This window comes from Rhinopithecus roxellana, chromosome 19 (genome assembly GCF_007565055.1).
Source record: "Rhinopithecus roxellana isolate Shanxi Qingling chromosome 19, ASM756505v1, whole genome shotgun sequence".
Lineage (NCBI taxonomy): Eukaryota > Metazoa > Chordata > Mammalia > Primates > Cercopithecidae > Rhinopithecus > Rhinopithecus roxellana.
In genome coordinates, this window is record NC_044567.1 from 41,056,509 (window position 1) to 41,079,429 (window position 22,921).

Sequence of the window (22,921 nt, forward strand, 5' to 3'; positions counted from 1 at the left end):
GAACACCAGAGTCAGGGCTGCGACGCATGCGTGTGAGGTGCGAGGCCTTTGTGATTCTGTGTTTAGCACTTGAACTCTGAATGCCCTTTTTGTGATTATGCTGCTTGTCAGGGGACTACATTCTCAAGTTACGATTTTCCCTCTTCTTTTTAAGGTCTCCTCCCCTCCCACTATTAAGAGATTTCATACTCTAAGTAATAATAATGACCATCTGTATACCCCCCACCAAGCTTTAAGAAATCTCAGCATTTTTGGAATATTTGCTTTAGATCATTTTGTAAACATTTTTAGTTTTTTTACGTTTTCTTTCAGCCTCCCAAGCTGCTGGGATAATTTTTTTTTTAGAGAAACTTACAATTTCACATCCCTCCCTCCCTCCCTCCCCAGAGGTAACTACATTTCTAGATTTCTAGGATATGTTAGGATAACTGTAAGCATGTCTCAACATGGGGTTGAATGTTACTTTGAATGTTTTAAAACAATATCAATGATATCACACTGTATTTAGGCTTCTGAAACTCATTCTCTTCATGATACCTTAGGTCCAGATCACTCCTGTACCCACGGATGAAGATACCAGTTACCCATCTGCTGGTTAATGGGCATTTAGATTTTTTCCAATTCCTGACAGTCCTGTATTCAACATTCTCGCATATGTCTGAGAGCAAATGAGTTCATCTAGGATATAGTTGGAAGTGGAAACACCGTTTTTTAGGCAATATACATCTTCAAAGGCAATACACATTATCACTGTACAAGACAGTTTAATGGCTGTGCTTACGGAATTTGATGGGCAGGCATGATGTTGGTATAGACATCTTAATATTATGTCTACCTTGGGCATTGTGAGCTCAAGGAGAGTACCTTTCTGTTCCAAGTTTGACAAGGGTATTTCTTTCTAAATAATTTTATCAAATGCTTTCTCTCTACATTTTGAAATGATCATTTAGAGTTTATCTTTTAATTTATGTAACTGATAACATTTACAGATTTTTTTCTTTATTTTGAGCCATCCTTGAATTCCTGGGATTAATCTTACTTGGAAGTGATGTGTGTATTTTCAATATCCTAATAACTTTGTCAGTCAACAACCCAATTCAAAAATGGGCAAAGGACTTGAATGGACATTTCTCCAGAGAAGACAGCAAATGCCCAACAAGCATATGAAGGATGCTCACCATAACTAGTCATTAGGGAAATGCAAATAAAAACCACAATGAGTTATCACTGTGGCCATTATGAAAAAATCAGATAGGTGTTGGCCATGATGTGGAGAAATTCAGACCCTGGTGCTTGGCTGGTGGGGATGTAAGATGCTGCAGTCACTGTGGAAAATAATACAGTGCTTCTTCATAAAGTTAAACATAGAGTTATCAAATGATCCAGGAATTCCTCTTCAAGGTATATATCCAAAAGAACTAAAAGCCAGGCATGCCTGCAGTCCCACCCATGCCATCCTGCAGCAGTTCCATCAACAACTTCCTGCCCGGCTGAGGGAGCCAGCCTCACGGTGAAGGGCAGGGCTTTCCCCCAAGCCTCTTGTTTCAGATGGTCCCAAGGGGCTGCCTTTCAGCTGGGGCTGGGGAGGGATACAAGTCAGGCTTCCAGCATGAAAACTAACGAGGTAAGGTCTTTGGCTGTGGTTACTTGCACAGAGATCTGACTGGAAGGAAATAAACCAGAAACCCAGTAAGTTTCTGAGGCCATTTTATCACCAAAAAAACCTCCCCATGGTCCTAACCTCCTAAATCCTGTGAGCATGTGAGCAGGCAGGGGTTAGCCCCTTTACCTTCGGGTTTATGGGCACCTGGCCCTTAGGACCCACGCTGGACCTGGCTGAAAGCCCTGTGCATCTCCCAGAGGTCCGGGACGTGATGAGGAGACTTAAGAGAGGCTGCATGCTGTGTGGGTGTGGGGAAAGGGCAGCACGGGGGGCACCGGCTGTGTCCTACCCTCTCTCCACCTTTTCCTTTATCAAAGGAACTCCAAGTTCCACCTGGCATATGACCACACCATGAAAAACTCCTCAGCTTCTTACAGCTCGGTAAGGCCGAGTGCCCAAGTTGAGGATCATGAGACACTAGCTGGCGTGGTGTGTGCGTGTCCAGGGTTGGGCTCTTAAGGAAAATGGCCTGTCCTCCACCTCCCCTGCTTTTTGTCCCACAGGCTGTGACGCCAGGCCACAGGATGGAAGCTGAACATTAGGGACACCAAAGGGACAAGACAGAAGGAGCTTGGGCACCTGACTCTGTGCCAGCCTCCGGGAGCTGGTACCTTAGCCTTGGGCTGCTCACACCCGTCCTGGGTGGGAAATCAGCTGATACTGTGTCTCAGTCGCTGATGTCCTGATAGGTCAGGGTCGACACATCCAGCATCTGTGCTGGCCTCCTTTTAGTAAACCTTCCTGTGCTCCAAATGTCGGACAGCCAGCGCTGCCTCTTCCAGACCCCCTGGCAGTGAGGGCTCTGGATGCGCTCACGTGAAGGTCATGGGTGCGGGTGAAGCAGAGGCCGTGTTTGGCTGAGTGGCTGTTGGTGCTGGACACCACTGCATGGTCACAGAGGTGCATCACTGTAGGGTCACAGGCTTTTTTCTGCAGGAGACCACCCCACATTAGTAGTTTTATGAAGGGCATGGTGGTTTCCCGTTCCTTGGTTCTGCTGACAGCACTGTTTTGAAGACCCCAACCCCAGTGGCATTCTCCGACATCCTTGTCTCCATGACTGTGACAATGTGACAGCTCCCACAGGCGGCCAGGTAGTGGTCTGTTCTGGGATCACTCCGAAGGCCAGGTTATCCCTCCCAAAGGTTTCACAAGCATGTTCCCTGTGTCAGCCCCTTTCTGCACACAGTTCCTGGAATCGCTTCTAAATGACACACTCTGACTTAGCAATCAGCAGAGGGTAAATAATTAAACAATTAAACATGGAAAATATAATGGCTTAGGGATGAAATCACCTTCCTTTGCACATCTAGACAAAACGGTCAGAGCCAAAAGAGCGTCTCCCGGCTGCGGGTCAGTGTCAGCGCTGTTCTTCCTTCTGGAAAAGGGTGGATCCATGCGTGTGCTGAGGCCAGCCCAGGTACTCACCTTGTCTAGTAAGGAGACGTGCTCGGTCACCAGCCCGCATAACTCGGGGACCCGGCTCTCGGTTCCTAGGAGCACATGCTCCACAAAGAGTGCGGTGGAGAAAATCCGACTCCACTGGGCTCTGTCAAAAGAGGGCGTCACTCACTCAGCTCCCACCAAGGAACCCAAAGGTAAAACGAGGAGTGAGACGGAAGAGATGAGGACCTGGGGTCCAGGCCCGGCAGCTAGGATTACAAGCAAGCCCTATGTGACACTTCCTGGCCCGCCCCCAGCTCACGCCCTCAGACGCTCAGCTGGGACTCGGTGTCCCACTCGATGCCTCTGCATGCCTGCTCACGGCACGATCCTGCGCCTGCCAGGTCCCACCTCGCCTTGACAGCCCCTCACAGAACTGTCTCCTTAGGGAAGTGGACTCTGGCCCCGAGGGCCTGTCCTGCTCCGTGCGCCTCCCTGCGCTGGGTGTCCTTTCTATCACAGCATTCCTCACACGGTGTCACAATATCCCACTTGTCTTTCTACGGCCTCAGTACACAGTGAGCTCCCTGAATGCACAGCTGCCACTCGTGTCTCCAGCACCCTAATGGGATGCCTGGCACTCACTGAGGGTTCGGCAAACGTGAAGTGAGTGAGGACAGAGCCCCTCCCATGGCCGGAGCACCTGCCAGTCTTCCTCACGGACGTGCCTGGCACTTGGCAGGCTCCTGGTGAGCACATGCCAGATGAAGCAGCGGGTGATGGCTTCTGGGTCTCACCTGACTTCCCTGATGACAGCCTGGGCCAGGCTCCCACTGCCTTGCATGTGCCCATCGGAGCAGATGAGCTCCAGTGGCATAGAAATATTCTTCACCAACTGTAGCCACGCCTGGGGACTGGGCTTCAGGGTGTCTCTCGTCAGCATCTCCGTGCAGGCCATCGCGGCAAATGCGTCCAGGGTCTGGGGAGACAGACAGCAGGGCGTGGCTGAGCGTTGCCCCTCCCACCAGCCCACCAGAGGCCCTGGCGGTTAGCTGCGTGTATACTTGTGTCCCAGGCTTGTGACCTAATCTTTCATTGTCTAGGATGTGGGAAACGTCAGTGAGATGTGTTCTTAACATCTCTGAATTAAGCCGAGGTACGTGCCTTGTGAAGAAATCTCCCACTAGGAACACAGCCCCCAAAGCTCTCCATTCCGAGTGGAGTTGGAAGCACCCCAACGGCTTGCTCAGGGCAGGCGGAGGAGGGCCGTACCATCTCACATGCAGCCAGCTCATGGTTCTGAGGGGCTTCCATCAGGCTGTGGAGAACCTGAGGGTAGATGGTCAGGATCCTGGAGAAGTTCTGCAGCCGGCTTCTGAAACGCTGGTAGGCAAGGTGCACCCACGGTAAGGAAACCTCTTCCTCGGGCGCTTCTGACGCCGCTTTCAGTTCCCTAATGCAGGACCACAGAGCCATCTGCAGAAACTGGGATTACAAAAAAGCTTTTAGAATATATTTTTAAATTACAAAAATGGTATGTTTTCCCCGTGGAAAATCAGAACTATTGGAAAACCATACAAGAGGATATTAGAAACCACGCATGCTATTCTGTCTCGTTTGCTTCTGTCCAGTTTTCTATCTGCCTCTCCTCCCACGTTAAGGTCACTGTGTCTTCTGGGCTTTTTGCCACTGAACATGACATCATGAACTTCCTCTATGACTGAGTATACTTGTATACTTGAAAAACATGGTTTTAACGGCAGCTCAATAACCCATCCTATGGCCATACTTTAATTTGCCCATCCTGTATTTCTGGACAATTAAATTATTTTTAGAAGCAAAGCTGAAAAGGACATCCCTGTAACCAAATATTTGTCCACGTCTCCAGGAGTTTCCTCAGGACAGAGTCAGCAGTTCAGATCAGATGAGGTTCTCGACTGCTCTGCTAGGCAGCCCTGCAGGGCGCCCGCTGTGCACACCACTGTCAGCCGCGTGGCCTGGCCCTTTCTTTGCAGCACTGGCCAGCAGCTGTCCTTTTTTAAAAAGAGCTTTGCAAAATGAATACATAAACATGGTATCTAAAAACTGTTGTGTTGATTTGCTATTATTAGTAAGGCTAAGCAATTTTTAAAATGTTTCCTGGATGTTGATACGCTTAATGATATGATTATAAAATTGTTTTATAAGGTTTACCCATTTTTTAAAACTTAGGGTATTTTCTTATTGATTCCTAAGAATATTAACCTGTAGTCATATTGGCTGTAAGGTGTTCTTCAATTTGTCACTTTCCTTTTTTATGTACTGAAGTTTAAAATTTTTAGGTAGTCAAAAGTATGACTTTCTATTGAATTTCACTTACTTGTTCTTACCCTATAGAGTTAATTACACATTTACCTTAATTTTTTCAAGAGAAATTTAACATTTAAAAAGAAGATATGTCAGGGAAATTGGAGGTCTTCTCGTGTTTCCGGAGAGCTCCGTGTTTTAGGAGCCCGTGGGTGGTGGGCTGAGGGTGCAGCATTGAACATTGAGAGGAGACCGGATGGCCCCTTCACCCACCAGCACCCTTCGCAGACCATGTTCTGTTCCCAGACTTCACAGCACCAGCTCCAGGCAGCTGAAGAAACATCCTGTGTCTGCATCCAGTCCCCATCGTGCAAGCTCTACACCTGACCCTTAGCCAGTATCTAAACACCTACCTTTAACTCCTCCTCCGTTGCCACACGCATGGTCAAGAGAATGAAGTCCTTCGAGTAACACTGAAGAAGTTCCTGCTGCAGCTCTCCATGGAGCTGGGCGAGAAACCTGCCCAGAGGAGTCTGCTGAAAGATGTCCACGAACTTCTTTGGCAGTCCTGCAGAGAGGAAACCAAGGAGTGGCCTGGAGTGCGTCTAAGTCATGACACTCCCCTGCCTCCAGGGTGCGCTGGAGTGAAGGAAAATAGGGGACTTCTTGTCGAAGGGGAGCTCGTAGACAAAGGGGCACCAACTGCCTGATTTTGTAGGGAACTGAAGGAATAGTCACTGTCTAGACTTTTAGGATATTTTTCTTTTTCTTTTTTTTTGGAGATGGAGTTTCACTCTGTTGCCCAGGCTGGAGTGCAGTAGGTAGCATGATCTCGGCTCACTGCAACCTCCGCCTCCCAGGTTCAAGTGATTCTCCTGCCTCAGCCTACCAAGTAGCTGGGATTACAGGCACGCACCACCACACCCAGCTAAATTTTTGTATTTTTAGTAGAGGCGGTGTTTCGCCATATTGGTCAGGCTGGTCTCCAACTCCTGATCTCGGGTGATCCGCCAGCCTTGGCCTCCCAAAGTATTGTGAACCACTGCGTCTGGCCTGGGATATTTTTCCAGTGGAATAAAATAAAAGAAGGTGGAAGCCATGTCAAATTTAAGTCAGAAACAGCCAAAGAGAAAAACCTGAGATAAGACTGAGTTGTATGTTGCATGGCTATAGGTCACAGCATGTTTCAGGAACCCCCAGGTCCAAGTAAATCAGGAATGAGTGGGCTGCTCTTCAGGGGCTGGCGTCACAGACCATGCAAGCTGGAAAGATCTGGCTTCTAGTGGGCGGGCTGTGGCCCCTAATTCGCATGCTGTCATAGAAAAGCAGGGTCAGTGGGGTACTGTCCTGAGAAAAGAATATGGTCATGAGGAGAGAGACTGCTTTGAGTTTGTTCAGAAAAAGTGGCAGAATGGTAACCTAGAAAAAGGCCACCTTGAGTCTTCCAGGCGGTGGATAAGTAAACGCGGAAGAGGTGGCCGCACGTATGAAAGATAGCTTTTGCAAAAGTGTTGCGTTGTCCTTGGGTTTTCTGGACTATGGCAAATCCTCTGGCATCCGGCAGCAGAGTCCAGCACTGTGTCTGGGCTGTGACTCCTGATGGGGCAGCTGGGAGTAGGGGATACTCCAGGCGCTCGTGCCTTCTGAGAACGCCTCCCCTGGGGGCATCTCCTGAGTCCAGTGCCCCAGTCTGAGAAGGCCCAGAATGGGAGTGACCAGCTGGTAGAGATGACAGTCCTCCTCTTGCCAGAACACATCCCATTTCACTATATACCTGGCCATCACGGCACTAAAAACCATTTCACGGGCTCCCGCTGCCATAGGACCGAAGGGTTCTGGTCCTGCTGGGGCCTCTCACTCCTTCAACAGAAACTTTAAAATGACACAGTGAGATAAATTGGATGCTACTGTACAAAGTGTGAAAACTAAAATGCAAAATTCACCTTGCAATGGTAGCCACCCACCTGCTTTTCACTGTCAGGCAATCCCTTTGTGATTGACCTGTGCTGAATCTGACCTGTCTTGAGGTAGCCTCACCTTCTGCGTCTGTGATGTACTGAGCCTGGACCCACAGCTCCTCCAGATAGTCCTTGATTCTCCAGCTGAAAGGTACGTTGTTGGAAGCGTTCTCGGAAAGGTTCATGTAGTTCTGCACCATGATGTAGGCCATCTCACCTTTATGTCTGCAGTAAGGTGAGTGACAGTACAAAGAGGGTTTGTGAGACGTCACTCAAAACACAAGACCCGCCACTGATGCCAGCTCCTCTCAGGCCTCAAAAACAAGGGGCCAACAGGCCAGGCAGACAGCCCTGATCTATTTCACAGTCCGGGGTTTCTGTTAAGACAGAACTAGGGAACTAGCTTATGCAATCTTTGTTTTACAGGCAAAACAAAAACAAACCAAGGCTGGCAGGGGTCAAGTGTGTTGCCCAAAATCTCCAGCAGAACCAAGTCTTCTGGTTCCTGAACCTGTCTTTCTTTGATAACTTGTAACAGAGCACAACTTGTTAGACAGTCTTTGTTTCATGAACACAGCAGCACCTTGTCTTTTAAATAAGTGTTTCCACTGGAATTCAAATTCCATTTCTTTCTCTCTTTTCTTTCTCTCTCCCTCCTTCTCCCCCCCCCTTTTTTTTTTTTTTTTTTTTGAGATAGGGTCTCTGTCACCCAGGCTGGAGTGCAGTGAGTGGTGTGATCATATCTCACCTCAAACTTCTGGGCTCAAGCAATCCTCCCGCCTCAGCTTCTACAGTAGCTAGGACTACAGGTGCGTACCACGTTATGCCTAATTTTTAAGTTTTTTGTAGTGACGGGGTCTCACTATGTTGTCCAAGCTGGTCTTGAACCCCTGGGCTCAAGCAACTTTCCTGCCTCAGCCTACTAAACTGCTGGGGTTATAGGCATGAGTCACTGAGCCTGGGCACATTTATTTCTATATTCTTTATTAATCTATATCCAGAATTGAAGCCCCTGAAAGCCGAAGTGGAAGCTGTTGGGAGCTGAGCCTCGGCCCCACAGCATCAGACCTGGGGAAGGGGATGGGGGCTGTGCAGCTCCACCAGGGAATGAGGGACGGGGGAGGGAGCATAGATCACAGCGGGAAGCAGCACAGATCGCCGGGCTGTTCTAAGCGCAGCTTCTCCATGCCATACCACACTGGGTCTGGCTAGAACCAGTGCTCTGAAAGCAGGGAAATGAGGAGGGTGCAGATAAAAATGTCTTGGAGCTTCATAAACTTCCTATTCTTTTTTTTTGAGACAGAGTCTTGCTCTGTCACCAGGCTGGAGTACAGTGGTGCAATCTCAGCTCACTGCAACCTCCGCCTCCCAGGTTCAAGTGATTCTCCTGCCTCAGCCTCTCAAATAGCTGGGACTACAGGCACGCACCACCACGCCCAGCTAATTTTTGTATTTTTAGTAGAGACCGGGTTTCACCATGTTGGCCAGGATGGTCTCGATCTCTTGACCTTGTGATCCACCTGCCTCGGCCTCCCAAAGTGCTGGGATTACAGGCGTGGGCCACCGCGCCCGGCCAAACTTCCTATTGTTACTGCAGAAAGCGCCCACATCAGCGTTGCTCTGAAGTTGAGGGCTGCGTTTCACCCAGCACTTGGGAGAGCATATTAGGGTCCTGCTGTGTTCTGATAGTTTCTCTCCCCAGGGAAAGAAAGCCTTCCACTCACCTTGCATTATTCATCACAAGAGGAATGTTCAGAAGCTTCGTGTCACTGAAAATAAACATCCAAAGGTCTCTTGCCCAGGGAGGAGTATCTGGCCTAGTCAGTAGCTCAAGGTTGCCATCTCTGTCGATGAACGATATCATGCTCGCCAGCAGAGGGGTGACAGCACCTTGGACCCGCTTCCAGAGGGTGTGCCTGCAGCACAGGAGAGAGACTGGCCACCACGGCTCAGAGGAACCATAATGGCGGTCAGCCATCTTTTCACATTGTGTTCCTTCTTGAGCATTAACAAAATAACTAGTCTACTAATTACCACACTACAGCGACGGCAGGAACTTGACATTTTCATCATTTTTAAGTCCTAGAAAACAGACTCATAAAAATGTCTAAGATGAGAGGCAGAACTGGAATGGAACTTAATTCTACATCTAATCAACTGTCATTAGGTGACTGGAAGGGTGAAGTAGTGTTTGCTTTATTTTTATTTTTAAAACATATATGTGAGACAGGGTCTCAGTCTGTCACCCAGACTGCAGTGCAGTGGCACAATCATAGATCGTTGTACCCTTGAATACCTGGGCTCAAACGATCCTCCCATCTCAGCCGTGCAAGTAGACAGGGCCACCACGCCCAGCACCACCACCTCCAGCTAATTTTTAATTTTATTTTTTGTTGGGATGGGGTCTCACTATGTTGCCCTGGCTGGCTGGTCTGAAACTCCTGGCCCAAGTAATCCTCCCATCTCAGGCTTCCAAAGTATTGGGATTACAGATGTGAGCCACCACACCTATCTGCTTTATTTTTTGCAAGGCTGCATAATTTTTGTATGTAACTATTTTTCAGAACAAGTCATCGAGGTTCTCTAAATAAATAAAATTATGATAATCCATTTGGAAGAAAAATATTTTACAAATCTGATGTGGATAGACTATAATATAGATGAAGAGACCAAAATAAATTTGTCCCAGATCAAACTAAACAAGAAGGCACATGTTTATCTGGAACTAAGTATTTGTTCCTGTTGATGTTTTTGTACACTAGATCTGGGTATCTGATAGACAGATAGGTGGATGAATAGATAGATGGATGGACTGATGGGTGGATGGACAGGCAGGCGGATGGATAGGTGAATGCACAGACAGGCAGACAGAAAGATAATTGGTTAACTACAAGACATTTTGTTGTTATATATATTTTGTTGTATATATTTACATGTAACAATAAAAACTCTTTCAAAATTCTTGTGTAAAGGATAAGAATTAAAAGGTGGCCAGGCGCGGTGGCTCACATCTAATCCCAGCATGTTGGAAGGCCAAGGTGGGTGGATCACCTGAGGTCAGGAGTTCGAGACCAGCCTGGCCAACATGGTGAAATCCCATCTCTACTAAAAATACAAAAATTACAGGCATGGTGGCAGGTGACTGTAATCCCAGCTACTCAGGAGGCTGAGGCAGGAGAATCACTTGAACCCGGGAGGCAGAAGTTGCAGTGAGCCAAGATCGCGACACTGCACTCCAGCCTGAGGGACAAGACTGAGACTCCATCTCAAAAAAACAAAAAACAAAAAAAACCCACAAGGTAAATAATGTTGGGGGAAAATCAAAGCCTCTCTTTTGAAGAGAATAAAAAGAAATACTTATATTTTAAAAATACATAGTACACAGGAAACTGGCAAGAATTTTAAAATGTCTACTGAGAAAACAAAGCATCCCAGTGACCAGAAGGAGAAAACAGCCAACTGGGAAAAGTCGCAGAACACAAAAGGCAGAAGGAAAACCCAAGCGCTGGGAGAGGCAGGAACAGCTGAGCCTGGTTCCTGTATCTGGAGTCGCTGAGCCTGATTCTGCTGTATCTGGACAGGCAGGCAGAGTTCGGGACACAAAGGACTCTCAGGATTTGTGCTGTTTAATCCCAAGAGGACAAATGACTCTAGTCCCCCAGAACACAGGGGAGGTGAACTGTGGTAGTCAGGGCGCTGCTGGCCCTGGGGCAGCTGAGCTGAGGGTGCAGGTCTGGTCACTACTCAGCGGCTACGCAGGCCTCACGGTGACCACGGAATGTGACGAAGCCAGACCTAGTGCTGCATGAACAGCGAGCTGGGAAGAGCAGACTGAGGAGGTTCAGTGACTCAGGGCTGGTCCCGGGAAGTGGAGTCAGGGATTAAAAGCATCAACAGGCCGGGCGCTGTGGCTCACGCCTGTAATCCCAGCACTTTGGGAGGCTGAGGCGAGTGGATCACCTGAGGTCAGGAGTTTGAGACCAGCCTGGCCAACATGGTGAAATCCCGCCTCTACTAAATATACCAAAATTAGCTGGCTGTGGTGGGTGCCGGTAGTCTCAGCTACTCAGGAGGCTGAGGCAGGAGAATCGCCTGAACCCAGGAGGTGGAAGTTGCAGCGAGCTGAGATCACATCACTGCACTCCAGCCTGGGTGACAGAGTGAGACTCTGTCTCCAAAAAAAAAAAAAAAAAGCATCAATAAGAGTACACAAGGAGGAACCGAGGGAAATGAAAATATTTCTGATCTAAAATCCCTTCAGAAGGCGTGACAAGAAAAGAAATGAAGGATAACTAGAGAAAAAGTAGAATCAGAAAATCTCTGGTCGTAAGGAAGGCGTACATAAGCCCCCATTCCCATTCACCCCACTTCTTCCTCCCTAAGCCCCCATTCCTGTTCACCCCGCTTCTTCCTCACGTTCCCTCCTGCAGATCACACCTGGCCGTAGGCCCAAAGCGAACCCATCACTGGCGCAGAAGCTTGAACCTGGAAGGGACTCATGGAGGAGGTCCGCTGTCTTAGAGATGAGAAAGCTGGGCCCAAGTAACAAAGTCACTGGTTTCTTAGGCTGTCAGGCAGGAAGTCTGAGAGTCTGTCTTAGAGGCCCTCCGTCTGGGGCCCAGAGCACCCCTCCTTCCTCCACAACACACGGCCACATCCAGGATAATCAAGGTTAGTCCCATGGGTGACAGAAAAATAACCATGGCAGTGAATGGTGCTGCTGGATCCTGGTTTTGCTGTTACCATTCTTCAAACAGCAGGACTGGGAAAATACTGCCTGTCCCCTGCCTGCTCTGCACATCATTTTAACTTCATAACTGAAAACAGCAGCCCTTTCTATGGTTAACAACATAAATGTTAGTAAATGTTCTATTCTAAGAACAGATACGCTTTTTAAAAGTTTTTAGTATGCAAAACTGTAAACACAGAAAAGTAGAGGAAGAGTCCAGCACCTGCCATTTGGCCACTGTCCAGACCTACTGTGTGCTTCTTGGGGAAAAAAATTACAGCTTTGAATGGCTGAGAAGTTTAGAAAGAAACAGTCCCCATGGCTCGGATGGAGAGACGATGCCCGCAGGCAGGTCCCCATGCTGCCACCAGATTGGAGTCACTCCCTCCTTCCTTTAGTCACAGTACCTGAATGTGCCCGCCTCCTGGAGGGCGTCCTGGTTGCAGGCTTCTCTCGCCACCCACTCCAGAGTGTGCAACTGGCTCTCTTCTTGCGTCTTTAAAAGGACGTTGAGGCGCATCTTGGATACCCGCAAGAAACAGGCTGTACAAAGGCAGAGACAGACGTTCAGCATGCCGTGGCTGGGCTGTTGGCTCTGGAGTGCTTCTGACCCACCCCCGCAGAAAGGGAAGTCCTTTGGCCAGGCCAATTCTAGAGCAAAATCTGAGAGATGCTCTTAGATTCCCACTGTGTCACTGCTTCTGCTGAGCCATGGAAACCTGAGAGGGTCCCCCAACACGCAGTGAAATGATGCCCACTCCTCAGGAAGAGCCCACGTTGGGGCAGGGGCAAGAAGGGTGGGGAGGCTCATACCACGGCACGCGCTGTCCTCGTTTAAGAGGTCCAGGAGGAGCACCACCCTCCGCATATTGCGCGTGCAGCTCTCATTCTGGTCTCTGAGCATGCCCACGGCGCTCTGCACGCAGCTCCTCAGCAGCCTGGTGGTGTCCAGGATCGACACCTATTGGTGGAGACGGTTAGGTCGCCCGTTTCTGCCACTTACACAGTGGGTAAAAGCCAAACCACCCATATGCAATGAGGGTCTCGATGCAGCAAACAGCACAGGGCGGCGGTCCTCATGGACAAAGAAGGACGCCAACCCCCACCCCCCACCAAACTGCTTGTGCAGATGCCCTTGACCCCCAGTAACCAGCAACAAGACCGTCGCTGTGTGAGGAAAGTGGGGCGCCATCCTCACCCCCGTGCAGTGGTGGCGGCTCCTCCAGTTCCCAGTGCAAAAGCATAAAGAGGCAGCTCGGAAGCGTCACCAGCAGCACAAGGGGGGGTCCCAAGAATCAGAACTTACATCACTGCCTCCGAGTTCAGAGGTTTCCTTTTCCACCTTCTCAGAACTTTCTGTTTCCATGGCCTCCTCTGCCACCTCCCCTGACATGCTGGCCTCCGTTTCCATCGCCTCCTCATGGCCGTCTTCCACCCGGTGTTCCAAGCCCACTGCAGTCGAAGAAAACGTGATTGTGTTACCGCTCAGAAAGTGGCATGGGGACTGGCAGCGGCGCCATCTGGGAGTCTGTGTGCTTAGCTCCGAGTGCAGGCTTCCCTGGCCCCCGCTCTGGTGATGGGTCCGCAGATGAGAAATCACGGTCATGAAGATCAGCCCCCAAGGCAGCCCCTTCCTTCCAGCCTGGGCTCTGGCGTGTTCTAGGCGCTCACTTCCATGGCTGGCCTGCTCACAGAGCTCTGCCTCAGCCTGTGGTAAGCGCACCTGCTCGGCCCTGGTGCTCTATGATGAGCTACCAGTCAGTTCTGCACGTGTCCCCGAGTTCCTGCTGAGGGACGACACATGGTGGCCCTGCTCCTAGTGCCATGTGCACATCATGCTCCACACCTACCATCTGCCCTTCCACCACCCGCTTCCCCAGAGGCTCCGCCTCTTGACTCACACTCAGGCAAGTCTCCGGGCGCGAACAGCTGGCTGATGGTGACACTCTGCAGCCTGGTCATATCTGAAACCATGAGGGTGGATCTCCGGAGGTCATCGATGTGGACAGACTGCCACAGCCCTGTGAAGAGTGAAGCCACCCACAACCGTCTCGTGTCTTTCCCGGCTGCTGCTCAGCCCTAAGCAGGAACACTGCACAGCTTGGCTTGTCGTTACCTTGCTGCAAAATGAGTAACTGGCACCCTGAAGCTGAAACCCTGGAATGGGCCTGCACAGAAACCACCCGATCCTTTACTATACAAGACCCGATGCTGCGCACGTCAACAACTTCAACATAAACAGCAACGGTAAGACCTGCAATGGCAGGTGTGGGAAGCACGCGTGGATAAGGCCTGTGGTTCTTTCACCTGTGCATTGTTGTATTTGCTGTATCACAGTTAGTGAGGGGTGGGGGACACTGGCAAGGTCTGCCTTCCATTCTCCAGGAAATGATTCGAGTAAACTTCCTTTCCTGTTTCTGGAATACCAACTTTTCTATGTCATAAATAGCTGATGACCATTCCTTGGGAAAAAAGAGATCTGAAGATAGCCCAACGCCCGCCACTCTCCCTCCCCGCCAAACAGGCGTATCGGTGAGTTCCTGCAGTGTACGTCGGGAGTCAGGGGTCTCCGCTCTGTGTGACCCACATGCTAAGAGGTGAGGAGCTTGCCTACAGTCAGTCCAGGACAGGCTGCACGCAGCCTCCCGTCCCAGGATTCACATTTTCACAGTAATCAGTGGTAAGAAATCTAATTGCATCTGGAAAGAATCCTCTTGAAGTTAACAATAATATTCTAATTTCAGACTTGTACAACGCAGAACCAAATGAGAAACAGTTCCAACATTACTTAAATAAATATGCTCACTGGGCTGGGTGCGGTGCCTCACGCCGGTAATCCCGGCACTTTGGGAGGCTGAGGTGAGCGGATCACGAGGTCAACAGATCGAGACCATCTAGGTCAACATGGTGAATCCCTGTCACTACTAAAAATACAAAAATTAGCTGGGCGTGGTGGTGCATGCCTGTAATCCCAGCTACTTGGGAGGCTGAGGCAGGAGAATCGCTTGAACACGGGAGGTGGAGGTTGTAGTGGCTGGAGCCACTGCACTCCAGCCTGGACAACAGAGCAAGACTCCATCTCAAAAAATAAATAAATAAATTGACGATGTTCTGATCTCACCTCCATGGAAACCCACATAGGCTGTTCCTCTTCCCATCCGGGACAGTTTTGTGATGAAATAGACGAAGATACGGTCCTCGTTTTCTTGTATTTTGTTGATTTCATTTATAGCAGAATACCTATTTAAAGAGAGAAAAAAAGAATACCTATTTTAAAAACAAACACACACAAAAAAACAAGCAAATAAACAAAGCAAAGCTGTGCAGCTGCAGAAGGCTTTGAGCTGTTGGTTCAGTCTCAGCCACCCGCTCCGAGGAGTTTTACATAACTTCAGACTCCTGTGATCGTGGTTTCTTCTCTCACAGGGGGATGAGAAATCTTCTCTTAGCAGGCTCGTTTTCTTCCCCGTTCCTGTGTCCTCTGCTTTGAAGTGGCATTCCTTTATTGACCAGAAACCCCATCTTGTGCTCCTCAATGGGCCTGCCCCAGTGCACCTAAGGGTGAGGCCAGCTGAACTGTCCATTCCTTCTTTTCTCTTAAGCCATGGGGGTCTTGCTGTGTTGCCCAGGCTGGTCTCAAACCCCTGGCCTCAAACGATCCTCCTGCCTGCCTCTGCTTCCCAAGTAGCTGGGATTACAGGAAACAGCCCCTGTACCCAGTGGGCCTTTCCATTTCAACAAAGAGTTCTGTGCGCAATGCCATTCCCTCCAGATGACCAATGGCCAAAGCCAGTTTCTTGTTGAGATCTGGGCCACTGAAATATGGTATCCAATGCTTCAGAAAGGTCCAGAAATCACTTTTACTTTAAGTGATAAAGGCACATAGTTAATTCTAAGAGCGTCAGACTTCCCCTACAAATACTATAAAAACATCCAATAGAGGCCAGGCGCGGTGGCTCAAGCCTGTAATCCCAGCACTTTGGGAGGCCGAGACGGGCGGATCACGAGGTCAGGAGATCAAGACCATCCTGGCTAACCCGGTGAAACCCCGTCTCTACTAAAAATACAAAAAACTAGCCGGGCGAGGTGGCAGGCGCCTGTAGTCCCAGCTACTCCGGAGGCTGAGGCAGGAGAATGGCGTGAACCCGGGAGGCGGAGCTTGCAGTGAGCTGAGATCCGGCCACTGCACTCCAGCCCGGGCAACAGAGCGAGACTCCGTCTCAAAAAAAAAAAAAAAACACAAAAACAAAAAAAAAATCCAATAAATAGGAATAAAAGCCTTTACCTACTGTTATTTCCCTCAAACTTGAAATAAATTCAAATTTTATAATTCAAAATTAATGATGACTAAAACATGTCTACAAACACAGGCTTCAAAGGCGTGCTTTTATAGCTTGTTCACGCTCCATTATTTACACTTCTCGCATTTCACTTTTTTTGTGGGGAGGACAGGCTCTCGCTCTGGCCCCCAGGCTGGACTGCAGTGGTGGAATCCTAGTTCACTGCAGCCCTGACTTCCCAGGCTCAAGTGATCCTCCCACCTCAGCCTTTTGAGCAGCTGGGACTAGAGGTGCGCTGTGGAAGGCTGATGATTTCATTTTGTTTTAGTAGTGAGGTCTTGCTCTGTTGCCTGGGCTCATTCCGCTAATTTTGTAATGTTAGTAGGCTTTTCCGCTTTGTCTCTCTTCAGTTTCCCTAATCCCCACTTCAGGGAATAAGGCGGGAGAAGAATTGTTCTTATTTTTATTTCTATATTGATTATGATACTATACTGTTTTCAAGGAAGAAATGCTCTAGGACCTCCTATGTTTTGAGTTTTTTACATAGTTTCTGAGAAAAATACTAAAAACATACTTAGCTGAGGCAATGAGCTGGGCACTATGGATTCCATCTTCAAAATCTGTCTGAATAATGAGGATTTTACATTTGGCTGTATTCGTTAAACAGTTTCTGAAAGAAAAGGGAAGTTATTCAAGCGAGTTCTCTGTCTTAAAAAATGGATAACAAAATTCCCCCAAGTGATGAGAAACATAAAGACTACAAAGAAACAGCGACTCAGGTGGGATTTTCTCCTGTAAGAACAGATAGTCCAGGGGAGAAAACCCAACGAATGTCTCCTAACGAGGTCCGAGGACGATGCTTTCGGAGGAGGATGTCAGGCCAAACACCACGTTGCAGAAGATGACGCAGATGAGAGGGACGCCGGGAGAAATTTAACAAGGATCCATCCCACGGTCACGTGACTGTGGCACTCATTAACCAGCGCTGGCACCACTGCCAGGCAGAAGCCACACAGCCACGGCTGGGGAGGGAGAGGGCAGGGAAGGCAGGGAACCTCACCGGACTTCTTTGAGGAATGAGAACTCCGTGTCAAACCGCTGCAGCCACAGGAGTGTGAGTTTCGAAGCGCTGCCTGTGACCTCCGATTCTAAAATTTCACAGTCGTGACTTGTTAGCAGCCTGGAGAAAGTGGTGATCTACAAAGTTAGGAAATGCAAATTACTTGCCAGAATTCAAGGAAAGGTTGCAAGTCTGCTGCTAGGTTTAGACAGATCCCAAAAACTTGCAGATGTTCAGTGCAGTGCAGTTGCCACACAACGGCACAGAATCCAAACCCAAAGGAGTTTCCCAAAACAAGGCAGCACTGGGGCCGGGAGGCCCTACAGGGCCAAAGGCTTTGGAGAGACGACCCCACCCTGCCCTGAGGGTGCCTTCTTCTCCTCCCCAGAGGCCCGTGCCTCTGCCTGCTTGGTCCCTACTTGAGATTCTCATGATCCCTTAGGGCTCAGCACAAATGCCATTTCCTGTTATAATCCGACTTCATGCTTTCAAATGGAGTTCATGATTGGTACCGCCCCCTTCCCCCAGATGTCAGCAATTCTCCTGCCCCACAGGTCACTCCCCCATCACAGTGCAAGCCGAAAAGTTCCTCAAGACCTGCTGCTCTAGCCCAGGAATCCCTGCCTCCCAGCCCAGCCTCACCACTGAGCTCAGATTCCTACGTCCAACTGCACAATGCATCAAAACCTGTCCCCAGCGGACGTCATCACTGGCCCCCCAAAACCTGCTGTCCGTTTCTGGGTTATCTGTAATGATGCAGCAATGTCCACTCATCTAAGAATGAGTCCAGGGAGCCGCCGTGGACCCCTCCGCCCCCCACACCCTCGCTGGGTGGTAGTGTTGGCCCTGCCAAATGGCCTCCTAAGTACCTCTCGGTTCCATCTGCTCCTCTCCTTTGTACCGTTCCAGCAGCCTCCCCACTGGCCTGTCTTTTCCACAACAGCCTTTCATCAGACTCCCTTCACCCAACTAGGGAGACACATGTGCCTCCAGCGCCCGCTCTGTAGGGCTGAGATGCGGCTCCGCAGGGCCACTGAGGCCCTCCAGCAGTTCTGACTGCACCGCGTCGCCCCATCTCAGCACTCACAGCCTGGAACCCTAAGTGCTGTCAGCGGCCCTGCCCACAGAAGGCCCTCAGCCTACAGTCCCTTCCCCGCCATTCTTCCCCATCAGCGAGGGGCCTCTCCTAGGGAACATCTCATCTGAGCTGGCATCCTGGTCTGCAGTGCTCCCTGCTGCCTCTAAGCACATCATTTATCATATGATATTGATGGCATCTGATCAGGTACTGGTCTCTCCACACTCCCTAACGCTAACAAAGGACAAGAGCTGCAGAGTCGTCTCTGCATCCCGAGTGCCCTCGGCCCGGTCCTGGCACATGGTACTTCATTTGTTGGTGTGAACATCGTGTATGGTGCTGTTGCCAGCATGGCGCACTGCACAGACCCAGGCACTCAGCACCTGGTTAACTGGACCTACATAGATACGTGGCTCTCCCCACACTTACCACGGAGGAGAGCCCAGCGTCTCAGCATCTGCCTGCAGGACCCCCAGCCACTGCCGGGGGAGGAATCTTGAACCCTGACGCTAGGGATTTAGGACTCTTGGGTGACAGAGGATAGGGTACGAGTGCAGAAAGACAATCACCTCTGTGAAGACGGCGTGGCGCTCCAGGTCTGTCGCGTGCAGGTGCGTCTGAAGGAAATCTGCAAAGGAGTTGTGTGTCTGTCTGTAGAAGTACTCCTGCGACAGCGACTTCGCTGGGAACGAGGAGGCGCTCAGCCGGACCACGGCATCGGGCGTAGCACAGTTCAGCAGGATCAGTCTGGCCTCCTCAGACACCTTCTGGTAAAGTTCTTCCGTCAAGGGCCTCTCTATGACCCTGCCTCTCTATGACCTGCAGCACCACAGAGGCGCAGGCGTCTGAGTGGTAGCCGATGAAGACGTCAGAGGGGCTGTATTTGTGCCTGTTCAGGAAATGCTCTGCTTTGACGTTGATGAACTTCTCCACCCACGCACGGAGCTCCTCCACGACGCTCTTCTGCCATTTCTCCAGCACCGTGTTGATGTCCACATAGTGCTTCTCCAGCCGGTTAATGAGGGGGATGGGAAAGTGTCTGTACACGATGTCTTTCTCTTCGATGACGATCAGGCGGAAGTTGGGGTGAACCCGACATTTGACGCGGTGGGTCCCCAGACCGAGGTCCACGTACTTCTGGCCGCCGAGGTGGACGTAGTACTGGTTGAGGGCATCGTAGAGGCTCTCGTAGAGGTTCTGCAGGTTGAGGAGCACCACCATCTTGCCTGTTTCCATGCAGATCTTCACACGGTTGATGTTTCTGCAGACCTGGGTGTATTCCTGGTCCTTGGGGAAACCAGAACCAAAAATGATCTCCGGCTGCTGGTCCTCCTTGAAGAACGTCTGCTGCAGGATCTGCAGTGCCACGTAGTTTTTGGTCAGCAAGAGTAAGTAGCGGGACTCAGCATCTTCCAGCTGTCCACCTGGCACCTTCTGAGAAGGCCCAAAGATGTTCTGTTTGATCAGCTGCAGGGGACTGACTTCCTCTGAGCACTTGGCCTCAGGCAAATTGGCCAAAAAGATGTCTAAAGCGTGGATGTCATCCTTGCCACTGAAGTTCCTAAGGACAGCCTGTGCAATGTCTTGCGGGGAAGGCTTTCTATTTGAAGCCTTCGCTGCAGCAAAGACCATTTTGATGAGGCTGTAGTAGTCACGAAGCCCAAAGAATTCCTTGTCCTGCTTCTCACACACCGTTTCGTAGGCTTTGGCAAAGGACGCAAAGTACCCTTGGACTCGGTCCTGGACGAGGCTGTCTGAGGAGCAGATGCCCTTGGCGCTGTCTATGAGCTCTCGCTTGTTGGGGCTGCCACGTGACACGAAAATGCCCCGGTTCATCTTGGCAGGGTCAAGGGCCCAGTTGGAGATGCCCACAAAGCCAACCTTTTTGTGGGGGGCGGGATCATCTTCAATGCATCCGTCTTCCAGCAGCGGGTGCAGAGTCTTCAGGGGCATTTTGGGTGAGTCTTCCGCCAGCCCCACCTCATCTAACACCACCACGGAGACATACTGCTGCAGGTCCTTCCCCTGCTGAAAGCGGGCACACTGCCGGAAGGTGCCAATGATGCCCTGTGGGGTGGAGTGCGGGCTGCACTGGAAGGACACCAGGTGGACCTGCTTCAGGCTGCGGAAGAGATCCGAGTAGGCGGCCGGGCCCTGCATGGCGTCGGCCACGATGGTCTTGGCGAGGGACTTGGAGCTGCCAGGCTTCCCCACCAGGAAGAGGGGAATCTTCAGCTCGATGCAGATGACCATCATGAAGACGTTCTCCTTCAAGGCCAAGTTCTTGGCGATGGTTTTCCTCAGAGGTACGCCGTCCAGAAAAAGATCCTGTGCCCGCATTATTTCATCCAGAAGCAGCCTGCTGTTGTCATACGGTTTTGGAAAGAACCTGGCAATGGCTTCCCGATATGAGTCTTTCTTTTCTAAAGAGGCGTGGTAACACACCCCGACGGCCAGCACCAAGGACCAGAGGACGGGATCTCTCTCAAGGTGATTTTTGCTGACGCTGGACTTGGAGAGAAAGGAATTCAGCTGCGCTAAGAGCATCGCGCTGTGCTCGTGGAACCATCTGAAAACTTTCACACAGCGCTCCACGTCCCTGAGGCTGACAAAGCCACACTCATCTTCTCTTTTCCTCATGAAACCCTGAGAGGCGCAGAGGACTTCTGTGATCACACGAGTCCCGTTTTCATCTAGGCTGATGGAGTCAACCAGTCTCTGGACAATCTGCTGGATGTAGAGCTTTTCAGCAGCATCACTCAGTTGTCCAAAGTCCCACACCAGAGGAATCAGGCTCGGGGGCAGAGCGTGGACTCGGTACACCAGCTGCCTCAGAGGAATGGAGCCCAGCTTGTCGGCCGTCTCCTCCGCACTCACCCTGTAGCCCAAACCAGCTGACTCCAAACGGCAGATCATCTCCTCAGAGTGCTTCCGGTACGGGTTGCAGGCAGCTATAATATGCAGGCCCGAGTCCTCAGCCAGGGGCTGGCCGTCCACCGTACGATCACACAGGACTTCTTTGATACAGCTTATAGCTTCCGTTGTGTTGGCTTCATCAAAAAACAAGATGGTGTCCAACTGATGTTGGTCCTTATTGGCGAAGGCCACATTTTCAGCCTCCCTGACTCTGGAGTAGATCATGTCTGCGGTTGTTCCTCCGTGCACCTTGACCAGCTTTATGGTGTCAGCATCAGCACCAGCACGCCGCAGGTCGCTAAGGAATTTAATAAGCCTGGTTTTGCCACAGCCTGTTTCTCCCATGATGACAACCGGGATCCCACACCGGAACCGCATCTCAATGGCAAGGATCTTAAGCATATTGTCTGTCGTGAGCTCATACGTTTCGTCCGGATCAATGACCCAGCGGATCCCTAAGGTCAGGCAGAGCTTCTCAAGTTTTTCATCTCTGGGCAGTTTATCAAAGTCGACATTGAAGGGCACCCTCTGGAGCAGCAGCCCCTTATACAGGTCCATGGTCATGACGTCTCTCTTGATGACCTTCCTAGTCAAGTGATTGATGGCGTCGACACTGCCCCTGCTGTTGGGTTGCAGATAGAAGCCGATGAACGTCATGGTGGTGCGGTCGTCATTGAAGAAAACGTATGGGTGAGGCTCCGACTCCCACCTCTTCCGGAGAGAGAAGGGTGCTAGATCTTCTTCCTTAACTCCATCCATGGTGACCATGTGCTTCCCCGGGCTTTGGTCAGAGGTGTGGAGTGTTGGTGTGGCAAAATCTCTTGCCATAAAGATCATGAAGGTCACCACAAAGTTCTTGAAGCCTCTCAGTGTGTCGCCAATAAAACGTGGATTGCAGAAGAGAGAGGCCTCACAATCTCTGAGCTGATAATTCAGGAACCGAGCAAAGTTCCGAAGCTCTGACCAGGATGGGTTTATTACCCCGCAGTAAATCAGGAAATGCTGGAGGCATTCCTCCGGGGTGCCTTCCACGGAGCCTTCTTGATACGCAAACATGTCTAGGTCTTGGTTTTGATGGAATCGTCTTAAATATTGGTAAGGTCTTTGGAAAGTTTCGCTGCAGAACTCCCAGTGATCCATCCCAGGCTCTGTGTCACTCCTCCAGGGACTCAGCTCCATGTCTATCACCTCTTTGGGAGGCCTGCAGGTGACTTTTGGGAAGATGTCAAGAAAACTGAACTGCGGGACATGTGTACGCTGGAAAGGAGAGACATGAATGAAATGACTACAAGAAAACTTTCTAAGAAATGCTTTTGTGTCTCAACCCTCCACGTTATCTATATTGGATGGACCTTTATGAAAAATGCACTGAAAATATGTAGTTTTCTGTATACTTTTTTTTTTTTTTTTTTTGAGACGGAGTCTCGCTCTGTCGCCCAGGCTGGAGTGCAGTGGCCGGATCTCAGCTCACTGCAAGTTCCGCCTCCCGGGTTTACGCCATTCTCCTGCCTCAGCCTCCCGAGTAGCTGGGACTACAGGCGCCCGCCACCACGCCTGGCTAGTTTTTT

General features: G+C 50.3%; 1 protein-coding gene and 1 long non-coding RNA gene across 2 annotated transcripts in view; one reads left to right on the forward strand and one right to left on the reverse strand.

The window, feature by feature from the left end:
- The window catches only part of LOC115894881, a 62,085-nt gene extending 47,643 nt beyond the window's left edge, over positions 1-14,442 (forward strand). The window contains exon 2 of the long non-coding RNA XR_004055105.1: positions 11,721-14,442. This is a non-coding gene — a long non-coding RNA (uncharacterized LOC115894881). The remainder of the gene's footprint in view (positions 1-11,720) is intronic.
- Positions 1-22,921, reverse strand: part of LOC104655002 (E3 ubiquitin-protein ligase RNF213) — a 122,584-nt gene that overhangs the window by 27,343 nt on the left and 72,320 nt on the right. The window contains 15 exon segments of the mRNA XM_030923792.1: positions 3,092-3,212; positions 3,844-4,025; positions 4,319-4,531; positions 5,746-5,900; positions 7,370-7,515; positions 9,015-9,206; positions 12,427-12,562; positions 12,833-12,980; positions 13,326-13,471; positions 13,921-14,040; positions 15,141-15,259; positions 16,874-16,969; positions 17,360-17,496; positions 19,007-19,234; positions 19,236-22,610. Of these exon segments, the coding sequence (XP_030779652.1) occupies positions 3,092-3,212; positions 3,844-4,025; positions 4,319-4,531; positions 5,746-5,900; positions 7,370-7,515; positions 9,015-9,206; positions 12,427-12,562; positions 12,833-12,980; positions 13,326-13,471; positions 13,921-14,040; positions 15,141-15,259; positions 16,874-16,969; positions 17,360-17,496; positions 19,007-19,234; positions 19,236-22,610 (5,514 nt within the window).